This window comes from Cebidichthys violaceus, unplaced genomic scaffold (assembly GCF_023349555.1).
Source record: "Cebidichthys violaceus isolate CVI_PGR_0920_01 unplaced genomic scaffold, fCebVio1.0.p SCAF_22, whole genome shotgun sequence".
NCBI classification, from domain to species: Eukaryota; Metazoa; Chordata; class Actinopteri; order Perciformes; family Stichaeidae; genus Cebidichthys; species Cebidichthys violaceus.
This window is the reverse complement of record NW_027176395.1, coordinates 8,465,671-8,486,759: the sequence shown is the minus strand read 5'-3', so window position 1 is coordinate 8,486,759 and position 21,089 is coordinate 8,465,671. Positions and strand designations below refer to the sequence as shown.

General features: G+C 42.5%; 1 protein-coding gene across 2 annotated transcripts in view; it reads right to left on the bottom strand.

Moving 5' to 3' along the window:
- The window catches only part of ccdc88c (coiled-coil domain containing 88C), a 45,721-nt gene that overhangs the window by 19,108 nt on the left and 5,524 nt on the right, over positions 1-21,089 (bottom strand). For both annotated transcript variants that reach the window (XM_068717738.1, XM_068717739.1), the window contains exons 4-19: positions 9,811-9,880; positions 9,182-9,240; positions 8,200-8,283; positions 6,800-6,943; positions 5,628-5,860; positions 5,002-5,083; positions 4,555-4,713; positions 4,106-4,252; positions 3,671-3,821; positions 3,384-3,565; positions 3,157-3,294; positions 2,753-3,037; positions 1,853-2,650; positions 585-712; positions 297-438; positions 100-210 (exon numbers count right to left, since the gene is read on the bottom strand). In XM_068717738.1, the coding sequence (XP_068573839.1) occupies positions 100-210; positions 297-438; positions 585-712; positions 1,853-2,650; positions 2,753-3,037; positions 3,157-3,294; positions 3,384-3,565; positions 3,671-3,821; positions 4,106-4,252; positions 4,555-4,713; positions 5,002-5,083; positions 5,628-5,860; positions 6,800-6,943; positions 8,200-8,283; positions 9,182-9,240; positions 9,811-9,880 (2,913 nt within the window). The remainder of the gene's footprint in view (positions 1-99; positions 211-296; positions 439-584; positions 713-1,852; positions 2,651-2,752; positions 3,038-3,156; positions 3,295-3,383; positions 3,566-3,670; positions 3,822-4,105; positions 4,253-4,554; positions 4,714-5,001; positions 5,084-5,627; positions 5,861-6,799; positions 6,944-8,199; positions 8,284-9,181; positions 9,241-9,810; positions 9,881-21,089) is intronic.

Sequence of the window (21,089 nt, the reverse complement as noted above, 5' to 3'; positions counted from 1 at the left end):
AGATTGTAAAACACTCTGAGGCTAATTTGTGATTTTGGGCTATACAAAATAAACTGAATTGAATAAAAAACAACAACAACAACAACAGACAAATCATACCTTCTTTTCTATTTCAATGAGATGATCTTTGATCCGGAGCAGTTCAGCAGTGGCTGACCCTTGACCCCGGTCGCCTCCTGAGCACTGCTGGTAGTTGTGGTTTTCTTCCCCCTGGAAAAAAACGAAACAAATTGTAACACACTCTACAAAAAACAACATCCGATTTTTTTAGTAAGAGTTTGTGTGCATGTGCTTACGGTGGCTAGCTTAGCACGTAGCGTGGTGTTGAGTGTGTTGCTGTCTTCCAGTTTCTTTTCCAGACAGGAGATTTTCTCCTCTTTAAACTTCATCGTCTGTTGGACGGTTTCCTCAAGCCGAGACTCCAGCAGCCTGTACTTGCTGCCGTGTGCACAAGAGAAATCGGTCAATCAACTTCCCATCCGACATTCATTTCTACACATGAAATCATCTCAATGTGATTAGCAAGCCTAGCATGGAAACAGCCTAGCATGGGTACAGCATAGCAGTGTATTAGAGCAGACTACCTGTCCTCCAGTGTGTGCTCTTGCTGTAATAGTTTTTCTCTGTTGAGCCCGATCTTCTCCAGTTCTTGGTTGAGTCTCTCTAACTCTACACTCTGCTGCTGAACGCTCAGCTTCTCGGACACCAACTCCTGCACACATAAAGGTACACGAGCCGCAGCTATGAAACTCATACATATCAACATTTCCACACAGATGATACAACGCACATCAGGGTTAAAACAAAGCAAACTGTAGGTTGTTCGGAATGTTAGGCCAATATTGAAGCCGTTTCACATCAAACAGTTTTCTGTTAAAAGAATGTGCCCTGAAATTTACAAAAAACAGATTTTGTGCATTCTTATGAACGCTTCAACACCCCTGCAGAACATTTGTGAGGGGGAAAAATATTCAGATGGACCTTGATTTCAGCAGATTTCCGCCCGTGTAAGTATATATTTGGCCAGGCGATGTCATACATCCAGGTAGCTTCCTGCCAAAATGGGGGAACGGCTTATCATATTGGTTTCTAAAACACCCAATAATGTATGAGAAACACTCCAACGACTATCTCAACAACCAAATGAAGGTCAATAGATGGCTTGACAAGCAGCTGGGATACGAGGAAGATAGTAATGTAGCTGATGTCCACTTACATAATATGTTGGTCACGGAACAGCCACTACAGCTAGCGTCAGCAGCAAATTTGGGGTCCAATTATTTTATGTATTGTGTAGCACACTGTCAATTGTCAAACTTGACTCAATTTTCTCTTCACAAAATAAGACTTTTTAATGTTTTTGTATTTTACAAAAATGGAAGACTGCAACGCGGATAATTTGCGCGCGCACCACGTGTACCTTGTTGCCATGCAAATATTCCGCATTCCTGCACAACATTTTGGGATCAGACTGGTGAGAAACGCTTTTAGTCTTGTATTAAAAACTGGATGTGGGGTTTATGGGTCAGTGTTATCTACTCGATATAGTGGACTATTTAATGTCAAGTTATTCAAAACTATTCTATTGAGACTGTGAGTTCATTCTACAACCACATGGTCAGTTTTTTTAGCTGTTCCGGAGCTTTTGATCACATGAGCGTACTCAGCAGACGGTATTCGCCCTGATTTTCAAGTTCAATTTATTGTATTTTATGGACTGCTGTGGGGAAAAGAGTGTCCAATATTGTTTTTCTTTGACAAAAACTCACAAGGGAAGAATTTAAAGTTTGTTCATCTCTTTGTTCAATATTTTACCTTGTGTAAGAAATGAATCATTACCACAGACTCTCACCTCTCTCAAAGTGACCAGAGTCCTCTTGTCAATAGTTGCCTGTTTCTGCAGCTCCTTGTTCTCCCTCTCCAACTCCTTGGCTTTGACCGACACCTCCTTCAGTCTATCCACTTCCTTAGCCAGAGTCGTGCCCTCTTTCTTCACAGTGGCCAATCGCCTGACTTTCTCCTCCAGCTCTGTCTCCTTCCCCTCCAGCAGCGTTCTGATCCTCCAGCTCTCCTTCTCCAGGTGCTTCCTGCCCTTCTCTGACTGCTCCAAGTCCAGTTGGAGCTTCCTCCTCTCCTCTTCAACTTCCTCCCTCCTTCTCCGCTCCTCCTTCAGCTCTCCTACTTCCCTTCTCAGTTCCTCCTCTCTGGCCTGGGTGTCCTGCCTCTTTCTCTCCTCGTCCTCCCTCTCCTCTCTGCTCCTCTGTACTTCGTCCTCTAAGCGATGCTTCTCCTGGTTCAGGGCTACCACGTTCAGCTCGAGCCTCTCCGCCCTCTTCCTTTCTCCTTGTGCCTCCTCTCTGGTCTCCTCCAGCCTCCTCTGCAGATCCTGCGTCTCTCTCTGGGCCTCTTTATGCTCCTCCTGGAGGGTGGCCAGGCGGGCGGATGAGGAGCGCAGGTTTTCCAGGGAACAGCGCAAATCCAGGTTCTCTTTCGACAGTAGGCTGTTCTCCGCCTCGTGCCTCCCCAGTCGCTGCTGCTCCCGCTGGGCCTCCTCTGCCTCCCGCTTCAGCCTGTGCACCTCCTGCTCCAGGGAGGACGTCTGCTTCTCTAGAGCCTCGGACCGCTCGCTGCATGCACGCAGAGAGGCCACCTAGAAGTAAAATATAGAAGTACGTTTAATATACTAATTTTTGTATGAATTAAGTTAGCTTTTAAGAATACATAAAACATATATATATTTTTGTATTACTACCTCTCTGTGCAGGGCGTCCCTGCTCCTCTCCAGCCTCGCCGCCTCACGCTCCACCTCCTCACACCGACCCGCCCTCTCCCTCAGCCTCTCTGCATCTTCACTGGCTAGCTTGAGTTGGGTTTCTAAGCTGGCCAATCGGGAGCTGGTGTCGGTGATGCTCTGGTGCAGGAGGCGGTTCTCCGTCTCCACCTCACGAACCCGCGCCTCGTTGTTTGACTGAGCGCGCTCCTGAAGGGACGCCACCGCGTCAGAAAGGTGCTGCTTCTCGCTCTCCAACTCTGAGATCTGATTGGACAGGAAGAGTGTGAACGAACAATGCATTCTGGTCTCTTTTGGTGAACGTTAACAATGTCTTACCTGTGTGTGTGTGTGTGTGTGTGTGTGTGTGTGCGCGCATTAACTACCTGTCTATCTTTCTCTGCCCTCAGAGTATGCATATCTCTCTCCAGACTCTGTTTTTCCTTCAATATTTCCTCGCCCAGAGACTCCATGTCCTGATTGGTCAGTCTCTCCTGGTCCAATAAACCCTGGAGACGGTCCAACTAACAAACACACAAGATAAACATACTGTAGATTAGTAAGATGCAAATGGGTAACAAGTAACAGAAAAAGAATGAATCTGTCCTCCTACCTTCTTGCTGAGGCCTTGGTTCTCCCTGCCTAGCTCCTGGGTGTGGAGCTGCTGCTCCTGCAGGAGGTGGTTGTCCTCTTTCAATCTCTCTATGGAGGCCTGAAGCTCCCGGTTCTCCTTCTCCAGCTTCAACACCCGACTGGAAACACACTCATTCAGCTCATGGACCAACGACTTACGAGCTGCGGCACAGGAGAAAGTAATTTGGTTTGGACAAAATATAATAAACAACATGTGTGGACATACAAATAGAACTAGGTAGAACAGAATATAAAAGCATGTCTTACTCTCTGTGTTAGTGTTGTCATGGTTCTTGGTCAGCTGCTCCAGCTCCCAGCCCAGATGAGCAGACTCGTTCATACTCTGTTTCTGTCCGATCTCCAGCAGCATGTTCTCCTCCACCAGCTCCTCCAACCGTAGACGTTCATTGTCCCTCTCCTGCTCCACACACACACACACACACACACACACACACACACACACACACACACACACACACACACACACTTTAATAAGGGATAATAGGCAATCATTTTGGTCTGATATCTGGGGCTGGTAATGTGAAAAACTGCCTAATAAACCCGTAGATTTAAAAAAAAAAAAAAAAATTCTGAATATGTTTACGCCACAAATGAGTTTCAGTTTAATGTGTACAAACCTTTAAAGCAGCAGAAACATATAATTTTGACTCATAAATTGTTGATAATGACATTGTGTCATACCATTTCCAGGTCGTGTATTTTAGCTCGAAGTAACAGGTTGTCTTTCTCCAGCGTGTGCAGTTTATCACAGCGCCCCCTGGAGGCGGAGAGCTGCTCCTCCAACAGCACCTTCGTCTCAATCAGAGTCAGGTTGTCATCGCGAAGCTCCTGTATGACCGCACACGCGCACACACACACACACACACACACACACACACACACACACACACACACACACACACACACACACACACACACAGTGGACTCAGTCATTTCAACTGTAGCAGTAAATGATCATTTAACATAACACTCAACATTGGAAGATGTGAAAATATACCAAAACTATCAAACATGAAAATAAGTTTTTCCAATGAACCTTCACAGATCCAGAGTCTCTCACAGTGTCTTCAGACAGGATAGCTGAACATGATGGTAACATATTGATGTGCAGCGTGAAGCTGTGTGTGTACCTCCATTCTGGTCTTGTAGAAGTGAACATCATTGAGCTTCTCTTTACACCTGGTCAGTTCAGTCTCCAGTCGGTCGACCCGCGCTGCTCTTTCCCTAAGTGAGTCCACCTCGTCCCGGTACACTCGGACTGACCGAGCCTCACAAGACAACGACTGGTTCTGAGCCACACACACACATTTGCGTCAATATCATTTTGAATTTGAATGCATTAGTTTGACATGACAGAAAGACACAGTGCACACATATCTTCACATCCAAAAAAAACAAAAACATTCTAAGTATTAGATAGGACTGGATGGAAGAGGGGGCGAGGCATTTGGGGGGGATGGGGGGTTACGAGAAGAATATATATATATAAAAAAACCTGTGCGAAAAGGCCTTTAGACAGAAACCCTGCAGTCCAAACCGATAGCGATCTACTCAATCTATCTCTAACGGGTCCTGACCTCTTGTTTCTGTCTCTGTAACTCCTGATCCAGTCGCTCCACTTCATGTTTTGAATCCATCAGCTGCTCTGTCTTCTCCTCCCTGCACACGCACACACAAGCACACACACGCACACACACACACTAAATGAATAGTTCAGCTTCGATAATTTTTTTTACAATCCTTAATTATGTTGTGTAATCAGCCCCACGCCCTGGTAATGTCTAGAAAGCTTGATGGTAATTGAAGCGTTTGAAAACTAACAGTAATGACATTGTAGAAACACACAGTAGACTTACAGCAAGTCTTTAATATAGCTATGTGAATGAATCCAGACAGTTTATTCTGCAGAATGACTTCCAGTTGCTGTGTGTAAAGTGGGAGTGTATAGTTTACCTGCAAATAGATGGATCCCCTATGTGATTACATTGCACATCTATCAGAACTAGACAGCATAATAAGCTATGTTGCATTTATAATGACTACCAGCTGCTTTTGTATCACCACAGTTTAAACCAGCGATACCCACAGAACCCTTTAGGACAGCTGTGTAATACTAAGCAATGAGCTGCTGCTTTAGCCACATGGGGTTGTCACTATGAGTGACACCTTCCACGATACGAGCAGCCATGTGACCCACACTCACAGTTCTTGTCTGTATCTGCGTAGCTTGGCTTTGGTGTCAGCGAGCTCCACAGACAGATGCTGCTTCTCCTCTTTGGTCAGCCCTGGCACAGTCAAGGCCGATCCACCGTTATTTACTCCCACTCCCCCAGATCTCTGCCCACGCTCTGGGCTGCTCATGCCCAGGTTCCTGCACCCTTCCTGGGGCTGTTGACTGGACAGGTAGTCCCTCTCCTGGGTCAGATCCACAATCACCTGGAAAGCAGAAGTGTTTTTGCTCAATTCACGTTTCATTCTTGTTTTCCCATTGAAATGTTACAGGCAGACTTCTGCCGACTTTCTTCTTTAAATTTGAAATCCTCTGAGACAGCATTTCACTATGTAACATTACAAATTGGACTCGAACCCCAAAACCCACCAACAGAGTTTTTCTTTGAAGAAAATGCAAAAATTACACAATTGATCATAGCCGGAAACTGTAAAGACAGAAAGTATCATCGGATTTCTAAAAATAACCAAATCTAAGCTTGATATTTCATCAAAATCACTTTAATTTCAATTAAAATGTTGCCAAAAATCCATTTGCACTAACCAGATCCTGTAAAAAACATTAAATTCTGTGCTCCTCAGCGCCACTGGGAAGCCATGATTGACACAGCTGAGACCAACAGTGACAAAAATTCTGTTACATTTCGACTGGGCTGCAGGTTGTTTACAAAGAGCAGAAAGGTTGAACACATGTAAATAGTTCAATATGTAGGCTAAAGTATGTGGAGACTTTCAAATGCAGGTAACGCTTGTGGGCCCTTGGAAAAATGTTACATATATAGATTCCATTTTATTCAAATTTTGGTAAAATAAATAATCATTTTACATGGTTCTTTTTTATGATGTACGGCATTATAACTGTGTTATACTGCACAAACGACATAATTGAGTCCTCTCTACTTCTACCCATAATTGTGCTGTCTCTATAGAGGTGCAGGACATATACAAAGCAGTGGAAAACTAGGTCAGGGTCAATACAATTTGACAGGAGCAAAAATATGCCCTAAAATTGCTTGGAGTTCAGAGGGTTTATTACAATAATCAAACCTATGTAACCATAACAAGAAGTAAACAATAATAACGCGTTTTTAAAGTGTAATAAATATTCACATCATTGTTTATAAAATAATGTGTGAGTCACAGTACCTCACTGGCTTTGTCTCTCTGGTCGATGAGTTGCTGTAGCGACGCAGCCATGTTACGGGACAGAGGTTCCAGTTCTTCGTGGGCCAGCTCCGATCCTTCCTCCAGCCAGGACAGGTCCAGAACATTCAGCTGGTTGTGGGTCACCTGCAACAGACAGACAACATAAAAGAATGCAGGCCGTATACAGTAGTGCATTTATATCGTTAGTAAAAATATTAAAACAAAAGTGACACTTTTTACAGCTGATGGTTGATTAAATAGAACATTTGAAATGACTTGCAGTTTTTCTCACGCTCATTACTGCTGTAATTTGGCTTGACTTTTTTTTGACACAATTGGATACCTCGGGATGATGACAAAAATAGGAAGGAGCTATATTAAACATCACATTCAGAACAAAATGCCTTTAACTGATTACTGCTGAGCGAGTGGTTATTGTTCTTTGATGTCAGCTGATGTTTCATGCTGCACAAAGATAGATAGATGGAGAACAAGGGTGCAACGGATCATAACGTATCATGGTTTTAAGTCACGGATTAGACTGGCGGAAAAAAACAAGCAAATATAACTTTCAGAGATTCCCCATCACAGTTTATTACCGCTGACACATATTGCTGATTGTTGAGCTTGTCTTTGTTGTTGTTTGTCTTTTTATAGGAGATGGTCTACAAGGCCTCGGACTATTTTTTTTCACCAACATCTCGAAAAATCATTTCAACCACTTTGAAATCAGTGTAAGCTGTCAAAAACATAGCAATTAATAGCAGTTATTTAAATAAAATAAAATAAAAAACAGATTGAGATAAAAAATATTGAGTTTGTTATCATAGAAGAATAAAACAAGCAGCAAACACTCACATTTGAGAAGAGAAAACTATTAATTAACTAAATATTTGACAATTTTAGCTTAAAAAAACATATTTAAAAAATATATATTTCAGGCTTTGTGCATACACAACGTTTTAGTCGGAGTCAGTGAAGGACAATAAAAAGCTCAAAGAGGACCTTCATCTCCCCCAGTATACATAACCACCTGTTATCACCTGACTAGTTCCAAAATTTGTACTTACTTAGGTCACACGACAATTGAACCGTTCCCATGACAACTGCAAAAACTCCATCTACCGATGAAGACTGAGATGTGGGTGAAAGCCCAAGAAATAAGTGACCTGAACCTTGAGGTCAAAGGTTCACGTCCTAAAAAAGCTCAGTCTGCTCTGATTGATGCACATTTGCAAAGGCTGTTCTTAAGCCGTGGGCGGAATATTCACAAGCACTGAGATTGTGAGTTTTTCATGATATGTTTCCTTTAAGACGATTGTTGTCAAACTTCTGCTAGTCTTTAGAACTTCTGTTCAGTGATGAAGTTGATCATGTTTCTATCACTGCGCTCCACTGACCTCCTGGATGTGAGACACGATGGCAGCTTGGGTCTCAATGTCCAGCAGCTTGATCTTCTCTATCATCTCCTCCTTACGCTCACACTGACACACACACACACACACACACACAGCGGGAAATGAAATTAGCATACACATTTGAATAAAAACTGTGCTTGTTAATGTCTCTTTGTTGCCATCACATTGGTGTCGAGCAGAACAGGACTATGGGAAATGCAGTATGTATGGTGAGGGGTGCGAGTTTGTTTGGCAAACCATAACTGGACCACTGCTGAGGTGGAAAAGTGTTTATTTTTTACAACATTGACATCAATTTTTGCACGTGGCTTTATCCACCTCCCTCCCTCCCTCCGTCTCTCCATTCATCGCTCCCTCGTGGCCTCTTCCCTGGAACCAGTAGAACCAGTACAGGTAGGGAGGGAGAGACAAAAAGAGGGACGAGTGAAAGAAAGGGAGGGGAAATTAGGAAGGCGGGAGCGATGAAGCGAGAAACTAGAACAGCCGTGTGCAAAGGAAAACAAAGCTAAACCAAAAGACGCATTGGTGGGTTCTGAGCCATGGGAGAGGTGGAAATGAGAGACAACAAAGAGCAGAACGAACAGACAGACAGAGAAACCACCTGCACCCCCACCTCCCACATGACTAGCCCCTCCTCTTTTACTACAGGTAACCCAATTAACTCTTAACTCGCCATATCTGGCTGATTCTTAATGGCTCTTAAAGTGCCAAACTGTGCCGACCAGCAGGCATCATATTCATCATAAAGCACCGCAATGCTAATGGTTATTACTGTATATATAAACCATTGATGTAGCTCCATGTGACTCCATTTTGATCCTGCTGTCCCAGCCTGCTCCGTATCAGCAGGCACTGCTGTGCTCAGACATGCAAAACTAAATAGACACAAATAGACTTCCTGCTGAGAGACTGGGTGGTACAGTAAGCTGCTGTGTTTGGGCTTGTGTGTGTGTGTATGTGTTACCTGGACAGCACAGCCTAGTATCAGCAACAAAAGTCTTTTCAGCTGCTCCATGCTCTTAGCTGGAGGAAACACAACACAGAGACACACTGTATATCAGAACGCGTGCTAACATTCAACACCTTTTTGGAGTACAGACTACTTCAAACCCAAGCAACCACCTGAATAACAGCGACAAGAAGAAAAGTCACTTTGAGAGAAAAGTTGAATAAAAGTCAAACGGCAATTCTTTGAACTGAATGTTTGAAGAAATGATCTAAAGGTCGACAGTGACCTCAGGCAATATTCTTCTACTTCTACAATATTATTTATGTCCATAAACGAACACAGAAATTACATAAAATAAATCTTGTGTATGTATCTTTAAGTACCTTTGCCTCGCTTAGAAGCCGAGGCAAAGGAGAAACGAAATGCAGACGGCGCCTGGAGTGACCACCGCTTTCAACTCTACTATTCTACTACTAGCTTTCTTGTTAATTTACCACTTAAATCTTGAAAAAAAAATTGTTACTTCTTTACTAAATTACGAACTGGCTATGTGACTTTTATCAAAGGCCATCATGTAACTTCCCTCAGACAGTAGAAAAAATGTAGGACTTGAATAGTACTGAGGTGTGAGGTGTGTGTGTTACCTGATATGGGATCCTTGGCGATGCAGAGGATGTTAGGAAGGGGCATGACTATTAACTGCTGTAAGGTCTCCTGCAGCAGAGAAGATGGAGATGGGAGTTGTTTGGACAGAGAGGAAAAGAACACTACATTAGCAATTTCATGGTCCTAATGATAACGTGCAAAAGGCAGCGTCACTGACAAAACTGTCCAACGGACACCAACTGGGGGCAGCAAAAGCATTGAGATGGGTCCCTGACACAAAAGCACAAAAAAAAAAAATAGTATTAGCGCCTGAAAGATGCTGGATTGTTCAGGCTGATATCAGTATTTGAGAAGGAAAAATAATCCGATCATCATTTTTGGGCCAATTTGTTCAAACTACTGGTGCCAACACAGAAGTTACTATTTATACATATATACATAGCAAGCATATGCAAAGTGTGTATATGTGGGTCTAAATTACCTTTATCATGTCTTTGGCATTTCTCTATTGCAATTTTCTAGTGGCTTGTTGGCCAGTTTACATCAATGATAAAGTAAATCAGCCGATACAAGTTATGAAAATGTAACTGTTGGGCTAACTTTGATGATTCAAGAGGAAAGGAATCAAAGTTCAGCCACCAACTGACCCAGACTTGTGCACCTACATATTTGTGTGTGTGTGTGTGTGTGTGTGTGTGTGTGTGTGTGTGTGTGTGTGTGTGTATGTATAGGCGAGCAGCCAACAGGAAACACCCTGCTGTCGATAGAGAGCGTGTGTGTGTGTGTGTGTGTGTGTGTGTGTGTGTGTGTGTGTGTGTGTGTGAGTCAGGAAAGAAACAGCCCTCTAGGAGGGAATGCTTTCCATTCCAGAATATCCTCTCCTGTCCCCCAAAACACACCTGATTGTCCAGGCAGGAAGAGAGAATTTTAGACAAATAGACATTTTATTTTGTAATTAACTATAGAGGTGCAGTGTCTTTCTCAAAACATTTCATTTGACTGTGAAAGCAAGTTGTTTTGGGATGAGGAAATATGACAGTGGAATAAAGTCACATAGGAAGACATTAGGTTTAAAGAAAGGACACATGGGAGGAGACATGCTGACGACCTCTGGCTAAGGAGAAGACACACACACACACACGCACGCACGCACGTGCGTGCGTGCGTGCGTGTGTGTGTGTTAGATCTGGGTGTTGTGGGATGAGGGAAATGACTGTCAGCAGGGAGAAGCTGGCTGGAATAACACACTCAAAAGTGCGCACACACACGCCTTCTCACGATAGGGAAAGATATCAAAATTCACATGCGAGTTGATGCCGTTTCCATGGTTATTATGGATTGGAAAAACCCACTCACACTCATTTGGTCACAGTCACAACTTCATGATCAGAGATACAGAGCTCTGGTCTAGTGTCATCTGCTAAGCAGGCACATAAACGCATCAGCTTACACCACGGCTACAGCTTTGAGGTAGCCGGCGTACCTGCAGATACTGTTACACCGGCCCATACACCAGGAGGAAATGAGAGACCCTTCTCTCTCGCACTCACTCACTCACTCACTCACTCACACTCTCACACTCTCACACACACACACACACACACACACACACACACACACACACACACACACACACACACACACACACACACACACACACACACACACGGTGTGAATAAAACATGCAGGCTGGCTACCAGATGTCTTGAAGGCACAGCGGGAATTCAGCTGAAACACACCGTCAGTCTGGAGGCTTTGCAAACAACTTTTTGTTTGTTTCATGAAGACACACTGCAGATTGAGACGACAACAACAACATACAGAAAACTCAATATAGAAATTAGAAAATCAGCTTTGGCGAAATCTAATGTGTGGCTTAAATATTACATCGGTGTTCCCAGAGGAAAAGTTTATCAAACTCTACTCTGTCAGACTTTCAACCAAGCTACACTTAAAACATCATAACAGACTTTGTGCTAATTCTATGACATAAATCCCAGTTGAAAACATTAGCATTATGACATATTATCACGTAACATCTTGTAACACTAGCGTGTCTAAAATTGATCAATTCAAATTGATTGAAGTTTGATTTCAACTTGAATGTTTCATAGTTGAATAATCAGTACCGGTAGGCGTTGTAAAATTAATAATGAATCATTATATTATATAGTTTGTGGGTTTGAGTCACAAACTGAATGCATAAAATAAGCTATATTATTAAAATATGCATCTTCAAGGGTTAATTATTGCAACATGATATGCAAACTTGAAAATATGTTTGCACTGTCCCTTGATGGGCCCATCTTCTGATGACCTGCAGGTGTGAACGATCTAGAGCCATGCTATCACCCATTTTAGTCAACTTTGCTAACAGCACTACGGCAAACATGCTGACAGAGCTAACAGTGATTACCTGAGGGGTTGGGGTAGAGCTACGCATATCTTTTGATGTGCGTGCGTTTCCTCATTGTATGCATGCAAACATTTAATGTTGCTCATTCGCACTGGTGTATAATAAGACTCCTGGTGTTTTTGTCCTCCATGTAACCCTAACCCCCTGAGGTATCAATCTATCAATCTATCAATCAATCAATCAATCTATCTATCTATCTATTTCGCTGGCGTTTCTGACCGTGAGTAGACACGACTTGGGCGTGTGACGTAACTGTGTCATGGCAGGTGTATTGCTGAGGACCCGAGGAAGCTCCATGCCAAGTGTGAAGTTGTTTGTATGAGCGGTTCTCCAGAAACAACACCACAGGCCAAACATTCAGACTGCTCTCAACAGGCATGTTTTAACGGGCACTGCACTAGTTTAAAGTAATTATCAATCAACTGCCTCAAACTTAAAAAAACAAACAAAAAAAACTGTTTTGATATTAGTTCATTTGCAGAATTCAACAAAGCTGTATTGGCAATAAGATACATTTGAATGGCTGACCCAAATACAGTTTTGCCCATTTTATAACGGAATAATATTCCCAAAAAAAACCCATTACTGGTTTTGATTTAAAGTGGTGTCTAAGTTGTGGAGCACAGAACCCAGCAAGCAGCTCAGTTAAAGCCACATCTTGTGTTAGCCGCCACCATGTTATTGATCTGGGACTAGAAATGTGAGCCCAGTGTGTTAGTGGGCTATGGATTTAGGCCCTGCATGTGTGTGTGTATAAATGGGTCATGTAGCAGCCTCTATTGATCCCTTGTCAGTTTTAAGTGTTAGATCCTGCTGGTGATGTTGCTGCAGGAGAATATCTATAGATCTGAGCTCTCACTAGCACACACACACACACACACACACACACACACACACACACACTTAAAGTCAAACAGAGTGCATTTTGATCAGACACTGACATTCACCATACTCACACTGCTTGTATTTAATTTGTGCACACTAACAGTGCAGGTCCAGGTGCTATTAGAGAGTGTAAGTCTATCTGTCTCATCTATAATAAACAAGCTAGTTGGCACGAGTTAGCACTGGCATTAAAGCCATGATCTGTTGTCTGAATGGAAACACCAACCTAAACACACCACAGAGCTTTTTCCTCCCCACTACAGATGTGCTGGTATCAAATCTCCATGCTACAATCATTGTGGACAAAAACACAATTTATCCTGAAGCTATCTTGAAATACTACTTATCAGTGCTAAAGTATAGTCAAATTACTTCACCCCAAGACTACAAGGATTTATAAAATATTTTTTTTGCCACCATCCCAAAAATAATTTCAACTGATCTGAAGTCTGTAAACAATAACATTTAATGATGTATTATAATCTGTTTATAGCTAATGTAAACAGGTCATAATTAATCTCTAATATCTATTTATGTTGTTGTGAAAACGTCTCCTTCAAACAACTGCATTTATTCAAGTTCATCACCAACACTACATTTTACAGATTACATGTGAACACATCATGACAACGTTTTAATCTAGCTTCACCCAGTACTCATTTAACCGAACAGAGCCTGAGGGACGATCCATACGGATCGACAGTGGTCCGTTACACCACAACCAAACAGTGAGCTGCAGGGCCACTTGTGGTTCAAATGTTATCACAGTTTTGCAAGATCACTCACACACTGCGTTTGTCATCTAAATGTGGCTGCGCTTGCCCAATGCGTTCAAGAATGAATGTAACTGGTGTCAATCAGTCCAGGTCTACAAGACATTGACGGCCAGTTACAAATAGCCCTTTATTCCTTTATTCCCTGGCCCATGGCCTCATGTTCCATGTGATTTAACTGAAGTCTTATAGGTGGGTCCTAAGACATTCTGTGTGTAAATGCTATGATATGGAGGCAACCAGAATAAACACAACAGTATGATTCTCTGATTATCAGAAAGCAAACAAACAAGTTGATCCGCAATGTCAATTCTTTTGGTCAAAAATAGATGCATTTAGCTTTTATTTTGAAGTCACTGGTCAAGGACTGATGCTGCTTCAGCTCTTCTCATCTTCAGCCTGTTGCTGTGTGAGGCTCATTGTCCGAATCAACCACGAGGTCATTACAAGTTATCTAATAATAATAAAGTAATATAATTGTGGATCACATTTTTTTCACCTAGCTTTCTGATAATCAGAAAACCATAATGTTGTGTTAATCTTTGAATAAGATGTGTGTGTCTTTAGGAGTGATGGTGGTCCAATTAGGGTCAACTCCGAGCCGCTGGCTAACCGCTCTCCCTGAAGCTTGCTTCAGAGACGAACCGTCGCGTCTGTAGTCGCTGAGCTTCAGCCAGCGATAAGCCAACACCCGGCTGTAGTCTCCTAGCGGCGGGGAACAGACACCCAGCTGTTTTGCTCATTTTCTTTAACCAGCTAGCACAATAACATGGAGGGGTTAGCTAGCTAACTAGCCAGCTGCTATATGAGCTGTGCTTGAAAACCGTGGATGGCGTTTTGAGCCATTTTAAACTATGAAATGCAGAATTGTTTTTATACATTTGGTAAGAAATATCAATATTAACTCCAGCATTGATGTGTTTCATCAAAGTAAAGTCATATAATGTAGTTTATCACTTTAAAAACATGTTTAGGTGTGCTGTTACTCCAGATCAGATCTGTAGTAACCTCACAGTGCAGCCTCACCCCTCCAGCACACACACACACACACACACACACACACACACACACACATTAAAACAGCAGTTAGTTAGGGGCAATAAAACACTGTCGACAGGTTTGACCAGGATCCCCACACACACACACACACACACACACACACACACACACACACACACACACACACACACACACACACACACACACACACACACACACACACACTCCACCCAGCCAGGGTGTGAGTGTGTACGAAGTAGGGCAGAGGATATGGAGTTCAAAACATCCCACGTAGGCTCAGGGCTTTGTTCTGCTGTTCCCACGGTGACCAAGGAGTAACGTGAAGGGGGAAAGGAAGAGGAGAACTCTGCTTACGTTACTACACAACAATAAAACGTCTTTCACAAGAGCCACAGTTTCACTCCTCTACATGCAGGAGCTGTCACACAGTCTCACAGACGTCAAACAAACGTTCTGAAACAAGCTCCTCCTTCCTGACACAGCGATGTCTGCATTGTGATTTTTCTTCTTTCTTTTCATTTTACACCAACAGTAGAGCTACTTGTGTCCGAGCTTGAATAAGTACGTTCTCAAAAATTCCTCACACTCATGGAAGTTTAATGTTGGAGGCGATAAAAGAGGTTGATTGTATTGCTTGTATTTGTTTCCCCTAGTTTCTGAAAACCGTGTTCTTAGTGCCATTAAACGCAACAATTCAACAGCGACTCTGCGACAGTGTAGCGGGTCACGCTCGGCTTTGGTTTTGTTGCTTTTGTCGCTCATGGTGTGAACCTGTTCTAATGACAATTTCAGCAAATATGACAAAAAGTGATTTTCATAAAAATCGCCTACTGAGCCTTTAAGTCATTTATCAAAGAAAAATGACAAACAGCCTCTAGGCGCAGCTTCTCCAGTCAGTAAGGATTGGCTACTTTGTAGGTTTCCGTTTACAATGATATTAAACATTTTAAATGGTAATCGTCACATTTGAGAGGCTATCACCAACAAGTGGTCATTTTACTGTCTTAGATGTCTTTGATTGATTTTCTGACAAACAATGAATTGGTTACTTATTCCAGCGTTAGACAGAAAACCCAGCAGGAGTGAAGAGAGTTAACAGCTTAGTATTCAGAGGTTGTGGTATCAGGTTACTGTGCTTTGTACAATAGAGACGGAACAGAAGGGCCCCCTCTCTCTCTCTCTCTCTCTCTCTCTCTCTCTCTCTCTCTCTCTCTCTCTCTCTCTCTCTCTCTCTCTCTCTCTCTCTCTCTCTCTCTCTCTCTCTCTCTCTCTCTCTCTCTCTCTCTCTCTCTCTCTCTCTCACACTCTCTCTCACACACACACACACACACACACACACACACTTTGTGCTTTGTCACTGGGGAGACTGGGAGGAGTCACTGGATCAGCCTGTGTGTCTGTTGAGACATCATCTAATTAGGAGAAAGCCAACGCCTAGCCCCTTATGAACAGCTGGATATACATACGTGTGTGTGTGTTCTTATGGCTGATCCTAAACTAAGTGACGTTCTGAGGCTCACAACTCATTGACTTAAGGTTGTACTATGAGGTGTGTGCATGTGCATGTGTGTGTTGAGGCCAGGGTGTTTGACCGTGGTTAGAGATTAACCATCATGGACAGATTAACCCCATACTGCCCAGAATGACCCACTTCACCAAGTGTACAACACACACACACACACACACACACACACACACACACACACACACACACACACACAACGTTAGCAGCAGATGTGGCCTTTATTGTTGTCTGATCTGCATGAGCGACACATGACCAGTGTTATACTGTATTCTGTGAGACACTGGACACAAAGGCTTCACCATTTCTGTTTACAGAGACAACATGTGTTTGTTTGTAACCGGTAGGAGGCAGCGCATCACTTCCTGTTCCTAGTCTGACTGCCAGAAATTAAAAGAAGAAGAAATCTAAATAATACCGGGTCTTTTTCTTGACATGTTCCAGGAAAACCAAACCTCCACAAGATGTCTGACTCACTCGTAACATACCTCTGCTTTGCATCGGGTGGCATTAGTGTTTACACCACAAAGGATTAGTGGTCAAATGCGTCCCAGATCCTTTCGCCAAGTGGTTTGAGTGACCGGGTCACATCATTGGTTGTTGTTTACGCTTCTAATAAAAACGTTCCACTTTTGATCCAATCAATCAAGATGCATTCTAAAACCAAGTGTAAACAGGGTCCCACTATGCAGTTGTGGTCAAAAGTTTACATACACTTGTAAAGAACATAATGTCATGGCTCTCTTGAGTTTCCAGTTATTTCTACAACTCTGATTTTTCTCTGATAGAGTGATTGGAACAGATACTTCTTTGTCACAAAAAACATTCATGAAGTTTGGTTCTTTCATGACTTTATTATGGGTTAACAGAAAAAGTGATCAAATCTGCTGGGTCAAAAATATACATACAGCAACATGAATTAGCAATTTTGGTGACTTAGAAAGTTGTGTCAATGAAATGAGCTTCATAGCATGGCCTCTTAACTTCTTGTGAGTGATTATGAGTGACTACAACTGGTGACTTCTCTGAGGCCATTTAAATAGGGCTCATTAGATACAAACGCCCACAAACGCTACAATGGGAAAGTCAAAGGAGCTCAGCATGGACCTGAAAAAGCAAATCATTGACTTGAACAAGTCAGGAAAGTCACTTGGAGCCATTTCAATGCAGCTGCAGGTCCCAAGAGCAACAGTGCAAACAATTGTTTGTAAGTATAAAGTGCATGGCACTGTTTTGTCACTGCCACGATCAGGAAGAAAACGCAAGCTATCACCTGCTGCTGAGAGAAAATTGGTCAGGAGGGTGAAGAGTCAACCGAGAACCACCAAAAAGCAGATCTGCCAAGAATTAGAAGCTGCTGGAACACAGGTGTCAGTGTCCACAGTCAAGCGTCTTTTGCATCTCCATGGACTGAGAGGCTGCCGTGCAAGAAGGAAGCCCTTGCTCCAAAAGCGACACCTTAAGGCTCGACTGAAGTTTGCTGCTGATCACATGGACAAAGATAAGACCTTCTGGAGGAAAGTTCTGTGGTCAGACGAAACAAAAATCGAGCTGTTTGGCCACAATGCCCAGCAATATGTTTGGAGGAGAAAAGGTGAGGCCTTTAACCCCAAGAACACCATGCCTACCGTCAAGCACGGTGGTGGTAGTATTATGCTGTGGGGCTGTTTTGCTGCCAATGGAACTGGTGCTTTACAGAGAGTAAATGGGATAATGAAGAAGGAGGATTACCTTCAAATTCTTCAAGATAACCTAAAATCATCAGCCCGAAGGTTAGGTCTTGGCCGCAGTTGGGTGTTCCAACAGGACAATGACCCCAAACGCACATCAAAAGTGGTAATGGAATGGCTAAATCAGGCTAGAATTAGGGTTTTAGAATGGCCTTCCCAAAGTCCTGACTTAAATCCCATTGAGAACATGTGGACAATGCTGAAGAAACAAGTCCATGTCAGAAAGCCATCAAATTTAACTGAACTGCACCAATTCTGTCAAGAGGAGTGGTCAAAGATTCAACGAGAAGCTTGCCAGAAGCTTGTGGATGGCTACCAAAAGAGCCTAATTGAAGTGAAAATGGCCAAGGGACATGTAACCAAATATTAGCACTGCTGTATGTATATTTTTGACCCAGCAGATTTGATCACTTTTTCTGTTAACCCATAATAAAGTCATGAAAGAACCAAACTTCATGAATGTTTTTTGTGACAAAGAAGTATCTGTTCCAATCACTCTATCAGAGAAAAATCAGAGTTGTAGAAATAACGGGGAAACTCAAGAGAGCCATGACATTATGTTCTTTACAAGTGTATGTAAACTTTTGACCACAACTGTATGTTGTCCTTGAGCCCAGGCAAAAGTTGACACAATCCAGAAAAGGTTTCCATGCGGTATCATAGCTTTTCAGAGATTCCTAAATCAGTATGCCGTTTTCACAGGCTCATTACAGTTCAGTACTTCCTTGATCCATCCTTCAAGACCAAAGACTATTTTAAAAAGTCCTTACACTGGTTACCCATTAATATTATTTTTATTAGCTCCAAGGAGCTGAAAATATTGATATTTTTAAACATAACTATAAACCCCTCTTTTTCGTCTTTTATGATGTGTCTTATAATCGTTGTGGTTTTATTAGTTGTACTTATTCTATTATCATCTTTATATCTATTAGTATGTGTAAAGCACTTTGAAGTGCATTTGATTTGTTGGAAAGGTGCTGTATAAATAAAGTTTCATTGACTGGTTCAAATTTAGACGGTACAGCATGTTTCCGGCTGGCTACTTGTGGCTGGTGCTGCGTCCACCTTTGAAATCATGATAGGGAAAAGAGAGTCGTTTTCTCACACTGAAAAACACAGTCTCCTTGAAGCTCATGACAAAGTGCCGGCCAACGTGCAGCAGAGAAAAAGGGTGTTCCTCGTGTCGTACTCACATAAGGAGAAACGGTCATGGCTGCTATAGACGGACACAGAACATGAATGAGCACAAAGAAGCCACCTGTGGGTGAAGCAGCCAACTCAAATGGATTGATAATGATAATGTTAGGTCACGTAATGCACACCGTATTCATGTCATATCTCCACAAATGTCAATCAGATGGTTCAAAAAATGGTCATAATTATCATCCAACACTGCCAGAGGCTTCCACTGTATTACAGAGAGAAGTGTTGGCAATGATACACAGGAGTGTAGGAGTGTGAGAGTGTGTGTGTGTGTGTGTGTGTGTGTGTGTGTGTGTGTGTGTGTGTGTGTGTGTGTACTGATGCCAGGCACATGATGTAATGTATGCATCCTCTCAAAGCTAATCACAGCTCGCTGCTCAGAGGCATGTGTGTCTTTTGTGTAATAAATCAAGAGATAAGGAGCTCAGATGCAGTTGATTTGGCGGAGCTGCAGTCATGTCCTGTTGACACACACACACACACACTTCCTCTGAGCTCTAACCCCACACAGTGATGGGGAGTGCATTGCTTGCACGTAGTAAGCTACTTTAATACGATATAAAAACCTTTCTGGATTATGTAGTGTTTTTGCCTGCTGTCTAGGAAACCCCTGGGTCTGAAAGTCATTAAGTAATTATTTGTCATGGGACAAATTAGTAGTTTTTTGCCTGCAAGTCAGAAAACAAAGCCATTCAGAGCTCCATCTGTTGATGTGGGGAAACTAGAGGCTGACAGTTTGGTTATACTTCCAAATCGATGTATGCATGAGCTTCAACTGGAACTCGATTGGCCAAAATGTGACTGACAAAGGATGCTTGTGATCTTACAGCTGGAAGTTTCCGAGGATACTTTTCTTCCACTGTAACAACGTCCACTATTAGAATGCATTGTAGTGCAATAGCTGTGAATCCAAGCTGAACACAGCCATCCTTCATAAAGAGGAGCAAAGCTACAAACATAATAGACAGTGATGTGGAACTCACAAACCTTTCAGAAGCAGTTCAAAAAGACCTCTCCTTCTTTAAATGACTCAAACACTAAAAAAACAACAAGAAATAAGTGTCGGGGTGTAGCGTTTGATATCGCTATGTTATATCAAAGTAACTAAATGCCTCACACTGAGCATGACGTGAGGAGATTTGCTCCCAATCATCTGACCGCTCTGTGTTACTTCCTGCTCCCATTGATCGCTGCAGATTACTGGTTGTCAAGCAAGTAAACTCAAAAATGATTGGCCAGCAAGTTCAAGGTTGAGCCATACTGATGGGCAGCATCATCAATACATCCCATGAGTGACACACACACGCGAATGTGGTTTAGGAATAAGAATGTGCGTATGTCTGAATGAGCCCGTTCCATTTTTCGAAACTTCCAAGCTGAAACACACACACACATCAGAAGACACACACATGACAATGATGAAGTCTAACAAGCAGCTGAGGAGACATTAACAGCTGGATCTCCAGATACTCAAACCAAGTAAAACTTTAGTAATATTTAAAAACATACTACATAATACATTACCAACAAATGGCAGAATAAGGAGTACTTGATTGGCAGATAATACAACTGCAGTTAATAGCCCAGGCTCTTATAGTCACCCAACTCAACTGGAGTATTTATGTGACAACACAAAACTTGTGCTCAGCATAGATGGGAAATATCAAATTGTGCACCAGTATGAGCTACTACTTTTAAATACTTGGAATAATGGAATAACATATCAATTACGAGTCATTCATTTGATCTAGCTCCGAGACGGTTG